At 47.2% G+C, this 18,850-nt stretch overlaps 1 protein-coding gene across 2 annotated transcripts in view; it reads left to right on the forward strand.

The window, feature by feature from the left end:
* Positions 1-18,550, forward strand: part of ciita (class II, major histocompatibility complex, transactivator) — an 87,812-nt gene extending 69,262 nt beyond the window's left edge. For both annotated transcript variants that reach the window (XM_078240783.1, XM_078240785.1), the window contains 7 exons: positions 650-730; positions 4,486-4,599; positions 6,972-7,055; positions 8,334-8,417; positions 12,069-12,152; positions 14,909-15,002; positions 18,244-18,550. In XM_078240783.1, coding sequence (XP_078096909.1) covers positions 650-730; positions 4,486-4,599; positions 6,972-7,055; positions 8,334-8,417; positions 12,069-12,152; positions 14,909-14,984 — 523 coding nt within the window. In that variant the 3' untranslated portion in view covers positions 14,985-15,002; positions 18,244-18,550. The remainder of the gene's footprint in view (positions 1-649; positions 731-4,485; positions 4,600-6,971; positions 7,056-8,333; positions 8,418-12,068; positions 12,153-14,908; positions 15,003-18,243) is intronic.
* The last annotated feature ends 300 nt before the right edge of the window (positions 18,551-18,850 follow it).

An 18,850-nucleotide genomic window follows, 5' to 3' on the forward strand; every position in this document is an offset into this window, starting at 1 on the left:
GTGCAGAAGGAGGCCATTTGGCCCATTCAGCCTGCACCAACCACAATCCCACCGAGGCCCTATCCTCAGAACCCCACGTACTTACCCTGCTAATCCCTCTGACTCTAAGGGACAATTTAGCACAGCCAATCCACCTAATCCGTACATATTTGGACTGTGGGAGGAAACCGGAGCACCCGGAGGAAACCCACGCAGACACGGGGAGAACGTGCAAACTCCACACAGACATTGATCCGAGGCCGGAATTGAACCCGGGTCCCTGGCGCTGTGAGGCAGCAGTGCCACCCATCATAATTTGGATACCTTCACACGCCCATCGCAGGGTTCGATCCAACTGATCCATGGGTGGAAAGTTGGATTTCTGGGTTTCCTAAGTTAGGACTGGACATCCCCCCCCCCCTCCCCCCCCGCCCACCCATTCCCCCTACTCCCCTCCCCACCCAACAGGAAATGAAGTAAAATGTCTTCCGACGCTGAGCATTTTGCTTCCATTTTTTTACACTCTCTGCCAAATTATAAAGCCAAGAATCCCTCATGTCCTGGCACCTTCAGCGATTATTAAGGATTAATTCTCTTCACTTAGAGTTGAAATTAAAATGAAGGAATGTCGAAATGGTGGCCAACTAACAAAAGTATTTCAATCTCACAGCCTCGGCCCTGTGAATGGACCTCAGGGGTTTCGAAAGCTCACCAAGATTCTCCCAGCTCTGGCATTTCTGAAGTACCTAGAGTGAGTAAAAAATTGAAGTTGTTTACCAGTGGCCTACTCTAAGACGAATCTTTCCAACTCTTCCTGGAGGCAGGATTCTCTGGCCTCCCTGTGGCATGTTTCCCGCGGCGGGAGGCAGCATGTCGATCTTCTGGCTCCACCGCTGTCAGTGGGATTCCTATGGACTCCACCCATTGCTGCCGGGATACCTGCCGCGGGGCTGCACCGTCGGCGACACAGGAAGATCCCACCGACATGGACGGCTATAGAATTCCAGTCTTCACTTACACACATTACAAGTTCATTTAGAAACATAGGAGCATAGAAACATGGAAACTAGAAGCAGGAGGAGGCCATTTGGCCCTTCAAGCCTGCTCCACCATTCATTTTGATCATGGTTGATCATCAAATTCAATATTCTGATCCTCCCCTTCCTCCCATATCCCTTGATCCCTTTAGCCCCAAGAGCTATGTCTAATTTCTTCTTGAAATCAGATGACATTTTGGCCTCAACTACATTCTGTGGTAGTGAATTCCACACATTCATCACCCTCTGGGTGAAGAAATTTCTCCTCACCTCAGTCAGCAACGATAGTCAGCATGGTTTTGTGAGAGGGAGGTCATGCCTCACTAACCTGGTGGAGTTTTTTGAAGAAGTGACTAGAATGGTTGACGAGAGAAGGGCCATGGATGTCGTCTATATGGACTTTAGTAAAGCGTTTGACAAAGTCCCTCATGGTAGGTTGGTGCAAAAGGTTGTATCTCATGGGATAAAGGGGAGGTGGCTAGATGGGTGGAGAACTGGCTTGGTCACAGAAGACAGAGGGTGGTAGTGGAAGGGTCTTTTTGCGGCTGGATGCCTGTGACTAGTGGTGTTCATGATGTGGAGATGCCGGCGTTGGACTGGGGTAAGCACAGTAAGAAGTCTCACAACACCAGGTTAAAGTCCAACAGGTTTATTTGGTAGCAAATACCATAAGCTTTCGGAGCGTGCTGCTCCTTTGTCAGATGGAGTGGTCTTCTAGTGGTGTTCCGCAGGGCTCTGTATTGGGACCTCTGCTGTTTGTGATTTATATAAACGATCTGGAAGAAGGTGTAACTGGGGTGATCAGTAAGTTTGCGGACGACACGAAAATGGCTGGACTTGCAGATAGTGAGGAACATTGTCAGAGGCGACAGAAGGATATAGATAGGCTGGAAATTTGGGCAAAGAAATGGCAGATGGAGTTCAATCCAGATAAATGCGAAGTGATGCATTTTGGTAGAACTAACATAGGGGGGAGCTATACGATAAATGGCAGAACCATAAAGGGTGTAGATACGCAGAGGGACCTGGGTGTGCAAGTCCACAGATCCTTGAAGGTGACGTCACAGGTTGAGAAGGTGGTGAAGAAGGCATATGGCATGCTTGCCTTTATAGGACGGGGCATAGAGTATAAAAGTTGGGGTCTGATGTTGCAGTTGTATAGAACGTTGGTTCGGCCGCATTTGGAATACTGCGCCCAGTTCTGGTCGCCACACTACCAGAAGGACGTGGAGGCTTTAGAGAGAGTGCAGAGGAGATTTACCAGGATGTTGCCTGGTATAAGGGCTTAGTTATGAGAGATTGGGGAAACTGGGGTTGTTCTCACTGGAAAGACAGAGGATGAGGGGTGACCTAATAGAGGTGTATAAAATTATGAAAGGCATAGATAGGGTGAACGGTGGGAAGCTTTTTCCCAGATCGGTGGTGACGTTCACGAGGGGTCATAGGTTCAAGGTGAGGGGGGCAGGTTTAACACTGATATCAGAAGGACGTATTTTACACAGAGGGTGGTGGGGGCCTGGAATGCGTTGCCGGGCAAGGTGGTGGAGGCGGACACACTGGGAACGTTTAAGACTTATCTAGATAGCCACATGAACGGAGTGGGAATGGAGGGATACAAAAGAATAGTCTAGTTTGGACCAGGGAGCGGCGTGGGCTTGGAGGGCCGAAGGGCCTGTTCCTGTGTTGTATTGTTCTTTGTTCTTTGTTCAGTTTACCCCTTATCTTCAAATTATGACCTCTAATTCTGGGCTCTCCCACCATTGGGAACATTCTTTCTGAATTTACCCTGTCTAATCCTGTTAGAATTTTATAAGTTTCTATAAGATCCCCTCTCACTCTTCTAAACCCCAGTGAATATAATCCTAACCGACTTAGTCTCTCCTCATAGTCTCTCCTCCTGTCATCCCAGGAATCAGCCTGGTAAACCTTGGCTGTACTCACTCTATAGCAAGGACATCCTTCCTCAGATAAGGACACCAAAGCTGCGCACAATACTCCAGGTGTGACCTCACAAACCGACTTAATCTCTGCCAATATGACAATAATTTGACTCCATCTGAAGTGATAGAGTTAAATTTTAGTCAACTCAATCCTCCTGAGCAATTTGAAATTTCCAGTGTTTTCATAAAAGCACAATTATAGCTCAGGGGGAAAAAAATCACCACTTTATCATTCTCCACTCCGATAATGTCGAGCAAGAATGTAGCTTAATGTTTGATGACCAATTAAAATATATTATCGCAGATCAGTAAATCAAATCATTGCATCCGGTTAATGAATCGGAAGGCCAGAAAATGGATTGCATTGATGTGGTTTGCGATGCATTATTTTTTGGAAGGGTAGTTTTTAAAAAAGTATTCTTTCATGGGATGTGGGCGTTGCTCGCTAGGCCAGCATCTATCGCCCATCCCCAACTGCCCTGGAGAAAATGGCAGCCAGTTAATATTGTATTTACACGCGGTGTGCACACGATGAATGGAACAAAGTTAATCTATAGGGAGAATTATTTGCTCAGATAAAATTGCTTGACAAAGGTTTTATTCCATGCATCCAGTCTATAATCTAAGTAATTCGACATTGTGTATTTGTTCATCACCAAGGGCATGACTAATTGTTTCTACTTTCAGAACCAAGCATACCGCTGCCAATTTGCAATCCTTTTTCACAGATGTTTTGCCCCATAAATGCTAAATAATAAGATGAATCCCTGTGTAAAATAATACAGTAAGAAGTCTCACAACACCAGGCGACTCACCTGATGAAGGGGCAGCGCTCCGAAAGCTCGTGATTCCAAATAAACCTGTTGGACTTTAACCTGGCGTTGTGAGACTTCTTACTGTGCCCACCTCAGTCCAACACTGGCATCTCCACCTCCATAAAATAATACAGGGCAAGCCAAATGGTAGTTTTATACATAGGATACATTGCTGGTAGTGAAAGCTTATTTTTTAGTTCATTCCTGGGACATGGGCATCACTGGCTGGCCAGCATTTATTGCCCATCCCAGTTTGCCCTTGTTCAGAGGGCAGTTGAGAGTCAACCACATTGCTGTGGCTCTGGAGTCACATGTAGGCCAGGCCAGGTAAGGACAGCAGATTTCCTTCCCTAAAGGACATTAGTGAACCAGATGGGTTTTTCCGACAATCGACAATGGTTTCATGGCCATCACTAGATTCTTAATTCCAGATATTTTTTATTGAATTCAAATTCCATCATCTGCCGTGGCGGGATTCGAACCCTGGTCCCCAGAATATTAGCTGAGTTTCTGGATTAATAGTCTAGCGATAATACCACTAGGCCATCACCTGCCCTGCTAGGGTGGAGCAGTGGCTAGATTTCACCACACTACCACAGTGCATAGCTTAGTTTGTATGTTAACCAAACTACCTACGCAGTTGCAAAGTTTTGTCGAAGATTTACTACTGGAAAGGTACACTTTTAACTCAAATCTTCTGCTGCTTTCTTACAGTCTGGAAGGACCAAGCTCCCAGAAAGATAAAATGAGTGAAAACAAAATAGGTGATGAAGGAGCTGAGAGGTTGGCGGATGTGTTGTCGAATTTAACCTCACTGGAAAAGTTGATGTGAGTAAATGATTTATAAACCTGTGTCATTTCGGAATGTACATCCATCTACCTTAAGTATCAAATCATGCATTGTATATATTGAGTAATCACAATATTCCAGGGACTTTTTTTATTCATTTGTGGGGTATGGGAATCGATTACATTTATTGCCCATCCCTAATTTCCTGTAGCTGGAGCTCTGAGAGTCACGTTATATACCCCATTAAGAACAGTGCTCCTTACTGAATGTTATGTGGCAGGCCCCCTTCCCCCCACTCATCACCCTCAAATTGCTCTTCTTCGCACTAATAGGGCGGCACGGTGGCACAATGGTTGGCACTGCTGCCTCACAGTGCAGGGACCCGGGTTTGATTCCTGGTTTGGGTCACTGCCTGTGCAGAGTCTGCACTTTCTTCCTCATGTCTGCGTGGGTTTCCTCCGGGTGCTCCGGTTTCTTCCCACAGTCCGAAAGACGTGCTGGTTAGGTGCGTTGGCCATGCTAAATTCTCCCTCAGTGTACCCAAACAGGCGCCGGAGTGTGGCCACTAGGGGATTTTCACAGTAACTTCATTGCAGTGTTAATGGAAACCTACTTGTGACACTAATAAATAAACTTAAAACTTAAACTCCATTGATTTAGCCAACATGACTGCACAAGCTCTGCCAACTCATTGGCTGCCAAAAATGCACATGACTTGGGCTTCTCGTGATGACAAGCGAGTCACCTGCCAAAACGGTAGCGCAGTGGTTAGCACTGCTGCTGGGTGAAGACAAAATGATGAGTGAGGAGCCAGGGACATTCAAGAGGGCAATGAGCTACCATTTCCAGCAGGAATGGGAAAGGGAATTTCATTTACGAATGTCAAAGGCAAGACCATTTGTCTCATCTGCCTTGAGTGAAAGAGGTAATTTGTAATGACATTACAAGACAGTGCATAAAATGTTTTAAGAAAATTTGCCTTTAAACAACACCATTCAGACAAAGAAAGCTATCCCCTCCCCCGCCTCCGGCCCAGCTCGATCGCCACCCTGGCCAATCGCCGGTTGCAGAGTGCACAGCTCCCTCCCCCGGTCCCTGATGCAGAGTGCGCACTACCTGGTGCCCAGTGGGCAGTGCCAGGGTGTCCAGTGGGTAGTGCCAGGTTGCCAACGGGCACTCCCCACCCCCCCTCCCCGTCCCCAAAACCCCTGGGGGCCTCAATGACCTCCGGTCCGACTGGCGTGGCCATCATGTTAAGTGCAGATTGATGGGAACGAGATGTGAGCCTCACTGATGAGAACAATTGCATCCCGGGCTCACTAATAATATTCAAATCAACATTTCAATAGATGTAATTATTGTAATCAGTCCTGCGTCCTTGTCCGGTGCAAGGTTGATCTCACCAGAAATCTGAGCCTGATAAGATCGCAAGAGGTGAGAAACTGGGCACGGACCCAACTTTTTGCCACTTGCGCGATATTACTAGCTTGCCTCGCCATCAATGGGCATGGCGAACCGATAAGATCGCCCCCAGAGTTAACATTTAGAGTCTGAATTACTCTTCTTCACACTCGGTGACCCTAATTACAGTTAGCACATTTCAAACACCACATCCGCTGAGTAATCATGGACAAAGCCACAGCAGGTTCAGTAATTAATTATAAATGTATAGGCTGGAATTCTCCCACCCCACCTGCCACTGGAATTGTAGCGGGCGGGTTGCGGACAATGTGAAACCGCATTGACAGTCGGATGGGAATTTGCGGCTTTTAGACCAGCGTGGCCGAAGAATTCCACCCATAGTGCGGAATTTTCTGGCTGTTCACGCCCTGTTGCCGCTGCACGTGAGGATGGAGAATTCAACACTCTGAATCCTGCTGGCATGAACGGCCGGAGAATTTTGACCGTAATGAATGAACTCGGCTAGTAGCGTGGCTTTCTGGGTTGCTGTAGCTCCTTTATTGGCTCCCAAGGGAACCCAAAGTGCGGCACAAAAACAGCTCAAAGCACTGTGACACGTTGCCATCTCCCCTCAGGATTTTTTAAGAGTTGTTTATATATTGGTGCACAATGGTTAGCACTGCTACCTCACAGCACCAGGGATCCGGGTTCAATTTGAGCCTCAGTGACTGTGCAGAGTTTGCACGTTCTCCCCATGTCTGCATGGGTTTCTTCCGGGTGCTCCGGTTTCCTCCCACACTCCAAAGATGTGCGGGTTAGGTGGATTGGCCATGCTAAATTGCCCCTGAGTGTCAGGGGGACTAGCTAGGGAGGATAGGGCCTGGGTGGGATTGATGTCGGTGCAGTCTCGATGGGCCAAATGGCCTCCTTCTGCACTGTAGGGATTCTATAATTGTAATGTTAAATGTCCAATTTAATTGGAATTTTTTGCTGTTTTGTTATTTTGCAGATTATCACGCAACCAGATAGCAGACCGAGGGGCACAGGAGCTGGCTAGATCTCTCCCCAATCTAAAGTTCTTAAAGACACTGAGGTACGTTTTGAAGTCAATATCTTTTGAGAACTGATTTAGGAAAATGATTGACGGGAGCACCTACACCATAAATGTAGCCAAATTCACTGTAATCGTGAATAGTTATAATGTTGATCCTTGTTGATTCTCCAGCAACTAAATCCATCTTTATCAGGAATCAAATTAGCTTCAGTTGCTCTTGACATGTCCCAGGCACTGTGCAGAAGTTTCTTCAATGGAGAGAATGTTGTTAAAGTTCAAGTCACTTTTAATTGTGACATACAATGCTTGAATTCCTTATGTCAATTTAAGGGCATTGATTAAAGATTCCGTTGTTGAACCTTCCTGTATATTTTCCCACAAGTTCTCCAATTTCAGAAATCTCCCCAATCTCCCTAATGCAACCCAGAGGACACACGGATGGCCTGTTCCCGTAGAGGGAACTTTCCATTTTTTGCCCAGAGTGCTGGCTGAGGTGAGAAAGCCGGCGAGTAGCTCGGAGCCTGCACAGCCGAATTTTCTCGTAACATTGCACGGCACTCTGTGCAGAGGAAATCTAAGGCATGGCCCACGCTGTCACGATGGCAGGGCAGGGCCAGAAAAAGCCAGCAGTTGGGGCACCATCTTTAAAATATCCCCCCACCCAGAGGAACTGGCCAGAGGTACTGGCTTGGGTCACTGTCTGTGTGGAGTCTGCACATTCTCCCCATGTCTGCGTGGGTTTCCTCTGGGTGCACAGGTTTCCTCCCACAGTCCGAAAGACGTGCTGGTTAGGTGCATTGGCCATGCTAAATTCTCCCTCAGGGTACCCGAACAGGCGCTGGAGTGTGGCGACTAGGGGATTTTCACAGTCGCTTCATTGCCGTGTTAATGTAAACCTACTTGTGACACTACTAAATAAAAATAAAAACCCTTGGCACTGCTCCTTGGTGACCCAGTGGCACAGTGGTTGGCACTGCGGCACCCAGGTTCAATTCTGGCCTCCGGTCACTGTCTGTGCAGAGTCTGTACGGGTGTCTGCGTGGGTTTCCTCCGGGTACTCGGGTTTCCTCCCACAGTCCAAAGATGTGCAGGTTAGGTGGATTGGCCATGCTAAATTGACCTTAGTCAGGGGGACTAGCTCGGGTAAATGCATGGGGTTATGGGGATAGGGCCTGGGTGGGACTGTGGTCGGTGCAGACTCGATGGGCCGAATGGCCTCCTTCTGCACTGTAGGGATTCTATGATTCTAAACCCAGCAAGCCACAATCAATTATCAAAATGCACCTTGTCTGATCCAACTTTAATTTTATTTTACAGCCTTTATGACAACATCATTGGTGATAGAGGGGCAGAGAAACTAGCAGAAGTCCTCCCAATAATGAAATCGCTGAAAGTTCTGGAGTAAGTTTCATTCATATCAAGTTGACAATGATGATATAAAATATTGGCCTCGGGCTAATTACTTTCACTTCTCTTCCTTTCTGTTAATATTTCCCCACCCTGACTGAAATTATTGTAGAAATTGGTATTCACAAAGTTCACAGATTTGTGGAGCTAAAGTCCTGCACGCTAGGTTGCCAGGACATGGTCGCCACTAAAGATTTGTATTCTTTTATGGGATGTGGGTGTCACTGGCTCGGCCAGTAGTTATTGCCCATCCCTAATTGCCCTTGAGAAAGTGGCAGGTGAGCCGTGTTCTTAAATCGCTGCAGTACTTGTGGTGTGGGTACATCCACAGTGTGGTTCGGGAGCGAGTGCTAGGATTTTGACCCAGCGATAGTAAAGAAAAGGCCGATATATTTCCCAGTCAGGGTGGCATGTGGTTGGGAGAACTTATAGGTGGTGGTGTTCCCCTTTGTCTGCTGATCTTGTCCTTCTAGGTGATTATGGGTTTGATAGATGTTGTGTATGGAACCTTGGTGATCCTTGGTGATATTGATCCTTGCAGTTTTAGACACCCAGGTGCCTTAAAGTAAAAATGCAAAAAGAGTTCTGATTTGATTTGATTTATTGTCACATGTATTAGCATACAGTGGAAAGTATTGTTTCTTGTATGCTATACAGACAAAGCATACCGTTCACAGAGAAGGAAAGGAGAGAGTGCAGAATGTAGTGTTACAGTCATAGCTAGGGTGTAGAGAAAGATCAACTTAATGTGAGGTAGGTTCATTCAAAAGTCTGGGGATGGCAGCAGTGAAGAAGCTGTTCTTGAGTCAGTTGGTATGTGACCTCAGACTTTTGTATCTTTTCCCCGACAGAAGAAGGTGGAAGAGAGAATGTCCGGGGTGCGTGGGGTCCTTAATTATGCTGGCTGTTTTGCCGAGGCAGCAGGAAGTGTAGACAGAGTCAATGGATGGGAGGCTGGTTTGCGTAATGGATTGGGGCTACATCCACGACCTTTTGTCGTTTCTTGTGGTCTTGGGCAGAGCAGGAGCCATACCAAGCTGTGATACAACCAGAAAGAATGCTTTCTATGATGCATCTATAAAAGTTGGTGAGAGTCGTAGCTGACATGCCAAATTCTGTGTCTGTTTCCAAACTCTTCTGCAAAACGTGTGAATAGACAAAGCTCCTGCTAAATTTCCCAGTTTTGCAGCAACAGAAAAGGGATAAGGCTGCTGGGAAAAAAAAAACAAAGGGGCAAGTTTTTGTTACGTCCCCTCCTGTGAAGCTGGCTGTGTTCCCCATGGCTGCACAGGGTCACTGCCGACCTGTTCTAGACCTACCTGTGTTTTCCCCTGTGCCCCCTCCCGACCAGGACTCAACCTGAGGGTCACTGCTTGAAAAGGCAAATGAACCAAATTTGATCCCCAGCCCCGGACGAGCTGCATCTGGAGGTGTGATGGGCTTTATTGATAAAACGCAGCCTGAGGCCTAATATCATCTGGGCCTTAAACATCTGGCACATGTTTACAGTACGCCACCTATTTTGGACCAGGAAACAAGCTTAATTCAGTTTCCAGCAGTCGTGAACCATACTGATGTTATCTCCGGGGACATTCCAACTTGAAACAATGGCTCTTAGTGGTGTATGTTTGTTTTGGAACATTGTGAGGAGTCGCATAACATCCCAGTGAGGAACTAATCCAGTCATCATATAAGCAATTATTAAATAATAGTTATTAGCTTAAAAGAAAAGAATGTACACATGAAAATAACTACAATATTCTAAGATACTTAAGCAGCCCGCATAATTAAGGGCCCCATGCACCCCGGACATTCTTTCTTCCACCTTCTTCCGTCGGGAAAAAGATACAAAAGTCTGAGGTCACGTACCAACCGACTCAAGAACAGCTTCTTCCCTGCTGCCGTCAGAATTTTGAATGGACTTATGTTGCATTAAGTTGATTTTTCTCTACACCCTAACTATGACTGTAACACTACATTCTGCACTCTCTTCTTTCCTTCTCTATGAACGGTATGCTTTGTCTGCATAGCGCGCAAGAAACAATACTTTTCACTGTATCCCAATACATGCGATAATAATAAATCAAATCAAAAAATTACTTACGCACATGAATAGCTGAACACCTGGACAATTTATATAGAAATTATATTTGTTGCAAAATATATCCACAAGCCCTGACGTCACTAAGACTTCCTTTTCCCAAACAATATCCAAATGAAATAATTCTAAGTCAAGTGCAGCTTATAGTTACCACACAATACAGGGCTGATGATCAAGTAAGTCTATAGGAAATGTTTAAATGTTTATTTATTAGTGTCACAAGTAAGGCTTACATTAACACTGCAATGAAATTACTGTGAAATTCCCCTCGTCGCCACATTCTGGCACCTGTTCGGGTCAATGCACCTTATCAGCACATCTTTCGGACTGTGGGAGGAAACCGGAGCACCCGGAGGAAACCCACGCAGACACGGGGAGAAGGTGCAAACTCCACACAGACAGTGACCCAAGCCGGGAATGGAACCCGGGTCCCTGGCGCTGTGAAGCAGCAGTGCTAGCCACTGTGCCACCGTTCCTGGTCCAGCCAAGATATTTAAACTGCCTTTACAAAGGTTTCCTGCAATGTCTTGGCTCTGAGACTCACAGGACCTCTTGACTGTGAAATGAGTCCTAGCGTCCTGTTATGCACTGGCTTCTGGCTGTGATGGACTGGCCTCTCTGCTTCTGAGGGGGGGGGGGGGGCAACAGTTACACTCTTTTGTTACTTCAAACTCGAGAGTCGGATATCCACATATCCCAAATTCTTTCCTTTTGTGGAGCTTACTATTTCTATAGCCCTGAATCACCAGTCATTTAGGTAAACTGTTTCCACATGGGGAGCTTAACATTTCTACAGCAGTCATCGAAGTAATCTGTTTCCCCTCGTAGAACAATTCACATCTGATCATCTTTAGATGCTCTCATGCTTTTGGAATGCCCCGATCACTTTTAGAGGCTTGCCTTAGCTTGGAAATGTTCGCTGCCACTCAGCAGATTTATACCTTTCAAGCCTTTTTAAATCCTCGTTACTGTTACTAGGCAGATTTCTACCTTTCAGGCTTCTTTAAATTTTTGTTACTGTTGGTGCTACACAGATCCTTGGCACACTCCATCATGTTCATTTTTGGTCTGATGTCACCACATTTTTTAAAAAATCAGTAAAGTATATCACAATATATATCTTTTTAAAAATCCAGCATGTGCAATATTTCTATTTGTTTGAATTTTCCTGAAAGCGGTATGTATATGTTGGCACAGTGGTTAGCACTGCTGCCTCACAGCGCCAGGGACCCAGGTTCAATTCCTGCCTTGGGTCACTGTCTGTGTGGAGTTTCTCCCCGTGTCTGTGTGGGTTTCCTCCGGGTACTCCGGTTTCCTCCCACACTCCAAAGATGTGCGGGTTTGATGGATTAGCCTGCTAAATTGCCCCTTAGTGTCAGGGGGAATATTAAGATAAATACATGGATTAGCAGGGTAAATTCATGGGGTAATGGGGATAGGGCCTGGGTAGGATTGTTGTTGGTTCTGCACTGTAGGGATTGTATGATTCTAATCTATGGTCACTTTGTTTTAGAATTTACAGATGTCTTTTTCTATCTCTGCAGCGTTAAATTCAATAAAATCACAGATGCTGGAGCCCAAAGATTGACGCAGAGTTTAAAGAATTGCCCCCATATTGAAACAATATGGTAAGTTTGACTAAGTTCCACTAATGGGCGGCACGATGGCACAGTGGTTAGCACTGCTGCCTCACAGCGCCAGGGACCCAGGTTCAATTTCCGGCTTGGGTCACTGTCTGTGTGGAGTCTGCACGTTCTCCCCGAGTCTGCATGGGTTTCCTCCGGGTGCTCCGGTTTCCTCCCACACTCCAAAGGTGTGCGGGTTAGGTGGTTTGGCCTTGCTAACTTAACCCTAGTGTCAGGGGGACTAGCAGGGTAAATATGAGGGGTTATAGGATTAGGGCCTGGGTGGGATTGTGGCCGATGCAGACTCGATGGGCTGAATGGCCTCCTCCTGCACTGTCGGGATTCTATGATAATGACTCAGTCGTACTTTTCCTAGCGAAGGCTGCTCTTATAAAATCACCCCTTCATTTCAAGCTGCACATTAAATCGGCACTCATTACTCTCAGTCTTTCGAAGTTGTAGGAATGTTCCCTTCATTTAAACAAAACTGGTTTCACCTGAGTTGTTCTTTGACTTTTTTTCTTCTTTCTCAAGACCCAAGTAAACCCAGGGCTGTTTAACGGACCCAAAGCTTTAGGCTTTGAGTGCAGACAATGCAACTTATCCCCCAGTTTGCATCCCTCCTCTCCTGACTGGCAGGGCAGAACTCGTGATGTGAGGTTGGGGCCGGAGGTGGGAGGGCTGGTCCTCCGGGGAGTGGTGCACCGCTTCACCAGCACGTTCCTGTCACCAGGCCCATGTTTTAAAAATAGACGCTTAGGGTTGGTGGGTGGGGGGATAGGAGGTGATTGGGGAGTGGGGGGGGGGGGTGTGGTAATAGTTACCTACCCGTAGGTAGCAGCTGAAGCCAATTAAGACCCTTATAGGGCCTGTAATGAGCACTGAGGAGACGCTGACTGGAATTTCCCAGATGGCCATCACCCCCCCCCCCCCCCCGCCCCCACCTAATACACAGAGACGCCCTCTCAGCAGCAGACCAGTGTGGCGGTGGCCAGCTATTCAAATAGCTTTTTTACCTTCCTCACTGTGGCAACAACTGTTGGATGTCCATAGCTGATGCCGCAGGCACAGTAGCACAGTGGTCAGCACTGCTGCCTCACAGCGCCAGGGACCCGGGTTCGATTCCCGGCTGGGGTCACTGTCTGTGTGGAGTTTGCATCTTCTCCCCGTGTCTGCGTGGGGCTTCCTCCCGGTGCTCCGGTTTCCTCCCACAGTCCAAAGATATGCAGACTAAGTGGATTGGCCGTGCTAAATTGCTTTTTAGTATCAGGGGGACTAGCAGAGTAAATATTTGGGGTAATGGTGATAGGGCCTGGGTGGGATTGTGGTCGGTGCAGGCTCGATGGGCCGAATGGCCTCATTCTGCACTGTGGGGATTCTATGATTCTAGGCAGTCTTATGGTTTCTCCAAAGTAATGATCTTCCAGCTGTGGCCGGGATAAGTTGCATCTTTAAAGTTTATTTATTAGTGTCACAAGTAGGCTTACATTAACACTGTAATGAAGTTACTGTGAAAATCCCCTAGTCGCCACACTCTGGCGCCTGTTCGGGTACACTGAGGGAGAATTTAGCATGGCCAATGCACCTAACCAGCACGTCTTTCGGACTGTGGGAGGAAACCGGAGCACCCGGAGGAAACCCACGCAGACACAGGGAGAATGTGCAAACTCCACACAGACAGTGACCCAAGCCGGGAATCGAACCCGGGGTCCCCGGCGCTGTGAGGCAGCAGTGCTAACCACTGCGCTGCCCCCTTTAGTAGAAAGTCTTCACGCGAAGCCTCCATCTTGATGCGCCCTCTCTCTCTCTCTCTCTCTCTCTCACACCTGAAGTTGAAGCTCCCACCTCTGATAGTGGCGCTGTCAATCCCTCAGGGCCAGGTGGTTCCCTATTGTCCCTCCAGCCACGCGAGCCCAAACACGATCCTGAATTCAAATCCGGTAGCAGTCTGGGCATCGAGGTCCCAACCCCGTAACAAAATACCCGCCCGTTTTCCCTCTTTCTCATGCCACCTCCCCAGCCTTTCACACCCGCCGATGCACATAATCCACCGGATTGCCATCCGGGATTACCGGATGTTGATCAAAGAAAAAAATCCGATCTGATCGTCATCCCCCCCCCTCTCCCCCTTCCCAGCCCAGGGACCCTGAGGCCACTTGTAGTGAGTGCTCCCAGCTCCAGAGATCAGCTCACTAACTGACTGTCGAGGACTCACAGCCACCCTGACAATTGCCTTGTTCGACGTCGGCGCACACTTCCCCATGTGCTCCGATTGGGATTCGCAATGATTGCTGAAACATTGAACGTTCAAAGACTATTTCCACGGGTGGATGGAGCTATTACAAGGGGGCATAACTATAGGGTTCGTGGTGGGAGATACAGGAAGGATATCAGAGGTAGGTTCTTTATGCAGAGAGTGGTTGGGGTGTGGAATGGACTGCCTGCAGTGATAGTGGAGTCAGACACTTTAGGAACATTTAAGCGGTTATTGGATAGGCACATGGAGCACACCAGGATGATAGGGAGTGGGATAGCTTGATCTTGGTTTCAGATAAAGCTCGGCACAACATCGTGGGCCGAAGGGCCTGTTCTGTGCTGTACTGTTCTATGTACTCTATGAAACGTAATGGTAGCCGTGTTGATACCATCCTCGCTGAGATGACTCTTCCTTGTGTGGATGCGTTAATGCTACATTGAGCCTCGTCTTTACCCACCAGGCAGGGGGTTGTGTTTTACAGCTGTTTGCTTTCACTCCACAGGCTCTGGAGCCCAACAATTACACACTGGATGTCTGAACACATTCAACAGATTGACGTCAGAATTAATCTACAGTAGGCAATTCTTCCTGCTCAGGTAAAGTTTCAATTGAAGGTCTTATTTTCCTCCCCCTCCTGTAGTACCTAATTGGGGGTTTTACCACTTTCCTTGTGCTTCAAGTCTTTTTCTTTGCAATTTTTTTTATTCAGGACATAATTAATTTTTGAAAAGTGGCATTAGGGAATGTTGGGTGGGATTTTAGGGCCTCGCTCATCCCGAAATTGTAAAATCCCTCGCGGAACTTTCCATTGTCCGTCCCTCGACCGCTCCGATTCCCGTGGTAGGCCCATTTGTTTCTAAGCTCTGCCAGCTGATCTTTGTAACACTTGCTTCCAACTTCCAGCCAGTGGTCTCGAGTGTCTGGCTCGTGGGAGACTTGGTGACTGTCGGTGCTGATACACTCAGTGGCTGACGGTGTAAAGCCAAACTAGACTTTGTGGATGGAGCGCTCTGTCAATGCATAAAGTCCCATTTCTAACTCATAGAAACACAGAAACTAGAAGCAGGAGTAGGCCATTCAGCCCTTCGTGCCTGCTCCACCATTCATTTCGAATGGCTGATCATATTCAATATCCTGATCCCCCCCCTTCCCCCCACATCCCTTGGTTCCTTTGGCCCCAAGAGCTATATCTAATTTCTTCTTGAAATCACACAACGTTTTGGCCTCAACTACTTTCCGTGGTAGTGAATTCCACACATTCACCACCCTCTGGGTGAAGAAATGTTTCCTCACCTCAGTTCTGAAAGGTTTACCCCTTATCCTCAAACTATGACCCCCGAATTCTGGGCTCCCCCACCATCGGGAACACTCTTTCTGAATCTACCCTGTCTAACCTTGTCAGAATTTTAGAAGTTTCTATGAGATCCTCTTTTACTCTTCTAAACTCCGGTGAACTGGGATAGTTTCAATTAAGTAATGGATAAAAGCAAAATACTGCGGATGCTGGAATCTGAAATCAAAAGAGAAAATGCTGGAAAATCTCAGCAGGTCTGGCAGCATCTGCAAGGAGAGAAAAGAGAATTTCGAGTCCAGATGACCCTTTGTCAAAAGTTTCAATTAAGAGCAAGGTTAATACCTGCAACTAATGGTGCTTAAGGTCCATTAATAACCTACATCTGGAACAACTGTCCTATGGGAATACTGGGCAGAATTTTCTGGCCGTTCACACTGGTGGGATTCTCCAGTCCCGCTGCAGTGAACAGAGACTTGGCTGAGCGCCAAATTCTCCGTCCTTGCTTGCAGTGGCTGGAGAATGGCCAGGAAATTCCCCAGCGATGAGGTCCAGAAACAATCAAAGCAAAACTCTCAGCTTTGACGAAGAGTCATCCAGACTCAAAACGTTGGCTCTATTCTCTCTCCACAGATGCTGTCAGACCTGCTGAGATTTTCCAGCGTTTTCTGTTTTTGTTTCAGATTTCAGCATCTGCAGTATTTTGCTTTTATATTAAAGCAAAAATCTATCTTTGTTCGAAAAATCTGTATTTCAGTGGTCTGATCTTGATTCTTCTCCAACTGCATTCCACTTGTATGCAATTCTGACACAGTAATGGAGTATCTAAAAGACTGTTTATGGGATTCTGGCATTCTGTGTCTGTTAATGCAAAGAAACATCTCGATGAAACCATCTTTCTTTCATTTTTGTTTTTGATAAACTTCATGCCTGTCAAAATCAGTACTGGACATGAGACTTTTTACACTTAGGCCATAAGACTGCTGAAGTGGGCCATTTGGCCCATCGAGTCTGCTCCGCCATTCATTGAGATACTGACTGATCTGAAATGATCATTTTTAACACCATGTCCACTGCCAACATCCAAAACTCTCCCATCAAGAATACGTGTAACATAATGGTCCGACAACAATGAGGTGCGTTAAGCCCCAATATCTGAAGCATATTCCATGTAGCGTCAGCGGGTTATTTAAAATTTATTTATGAGTGTAACAAGTAGGCTCACATTAACACTGCAATGAAGTTACTGCGAAAATCCTTGTGTCGCCACACTCTGGTGCCTGTTCGGGTACACTGAGGGAGAATTTAACATGGCCAATTCACCTAATCAGCACGTCTTTTGGACTGTGGGAGGAAACTGGAGCACCCGGAGGAAACCCACGCAGACACGGGGAGAATGTGCAGACTCCGCACAGACAGTGACCCAAGCCGGGAATTGAACCCGGGTCCCTGGCCCTGTGAGGCAGCAGAGCTAGCCACCGTGCCGCCCAATTTCCATTGGCCACAGCAACAATCATTTAGTCCCTTATGTTCCCGGATTGAAAATCAGATGCCAATTGGTGCCAACATGTGTGCAGCGGGCACGCACTCAGGCAGAACTGGGTTCAGAATGTTCGAAACTATTCAACTTGGAACCTTCACAGCTGGCAGGCAAACGAGATGTCAATGGCAGCTGTTGAAGCCTGACCTCAGAAGCAGTGTACTAATCAACACAGTCCTCCTTACTATTTTCTCTCCTCCTCCGGCACGGTGGCACAGCTGCCTCACAGCGCCAGGGAGCCAGGTTTGATTCCCGGCTTGGGTCATTGTCTGTGTGGCATTTGCACATTCTCCCCATATCTGTGTGGGTTTCCTCCGGGTGCTCTGGTTTCCTCCCACAGTCTGAAAGACGTGCTGGTTAGGTGCATTGACCATGCTAAATTCTCCCTCAGTGTACCCGAACAGGCACCGTAGTGTAGCAACTAGGGGATTTTGACAGTAACTTCATTGCAGTGTTAATGTGAGCCTACTTGTGACACTAATAAATAAACTTTAACGCTTTAAACTGTGGAGTATCAGTCAAAAGATATGTGGGTTAGGTGGATTGGCCATGCTAATTTGCCCCTTAGTGTCAAGGGACTAGCTAGGGTAAATGTATGGGGATAGGGCCTGGATTGTGGTCGTGTGGTAAACCACTGTTAGCTTATTACCTGTATATGTGACATGCCTGGACACATCCCTGCCGGCCCTACCCGAGACTCCTCCCCCCCCCCCCCCCCCCCCCGGTCCAGGTATAAAGGCGACTGCTCCCCACCCCCCTGCCTCAGTCTGGACCAGTTCATCGGCATGGGTGTGCTCCAAGTCTTTTGCGAATTAAAGGCCTATTTGTTCTTGCATACAAACTAGTCTTTGCTCAATTGATGGTGCATCAGGTCGGTGCAGACTTGAAGGGCCGAATGGCCTCCTTCTGCACTGTAGGGATTCTATGATTTCCAGTGAGTCAAACTATTTTGCTTCAAGTAAAACACGGCTAATCAGGGTTCTTTTTTCTTTTACTTCGATTACAGCATTCTACAAGAAAGCACGAAGCACCTTTCTTCAAACTAAATTGAAAGCCCACAAGCTTCTACATTTGGTGCGCTGGTTGTGCGGTGGTACCTGTGGGCATCATCAGACATCTTGTCCACAGCTGGCTTCCCATCACCAAGAAACACCAGGAATATCAACGAAGATTTCACCACATCGAGCAAGATAAGGAGATCAGGAGAAACATTACAGCACCGAGGGCGGGATTTTCCGGCCCCGCTCGCCCCCCAAGGCTGGAAATTCCCCTCCGAGGTCAACAGACCTTTGCATGGTCCACTCCCCCTCCCCCCCGCCTGCTACGATTCCCGTGCCGTGTGGGACGGGAGAATTCCGCCCAGAGTGTTTGGAATGTGGAGGTTGCTACCACACGGAGTAGTTTGGGTGAATATTATCAATGCATTTAAGGGGAGCCGAGATAAGTAGATTGGAGAAATGAATCGAGAGATATATTGGTGCATCTAGTTAGGAGGGAAGGGGTTTGTATGGAGTGTAAATACCGACATAAATCCGTTGGGCCAAATGGCCAGTTTTTGTGTGGTATGTTTTATGTAAAGCGATACATCTTCCTCCGTTGCTTGTCAGTGGATC

The sequence above is a fragment of the Mustelus asterias genome, chromosome 23 (assembly GCF_964213995.1).
Source record: "Mustelus asterias chromosome 23, sMusAst1.hap1.1, whole genome shotgun sequence".
Classification (NCBI taxonomy): domain Eukaryota; kingdom Metazoa; phylum Chordata; class Chondrichthyes; order Carcharhiniformes; family Triakidae; genus Mustelus; species Mustelus asterias.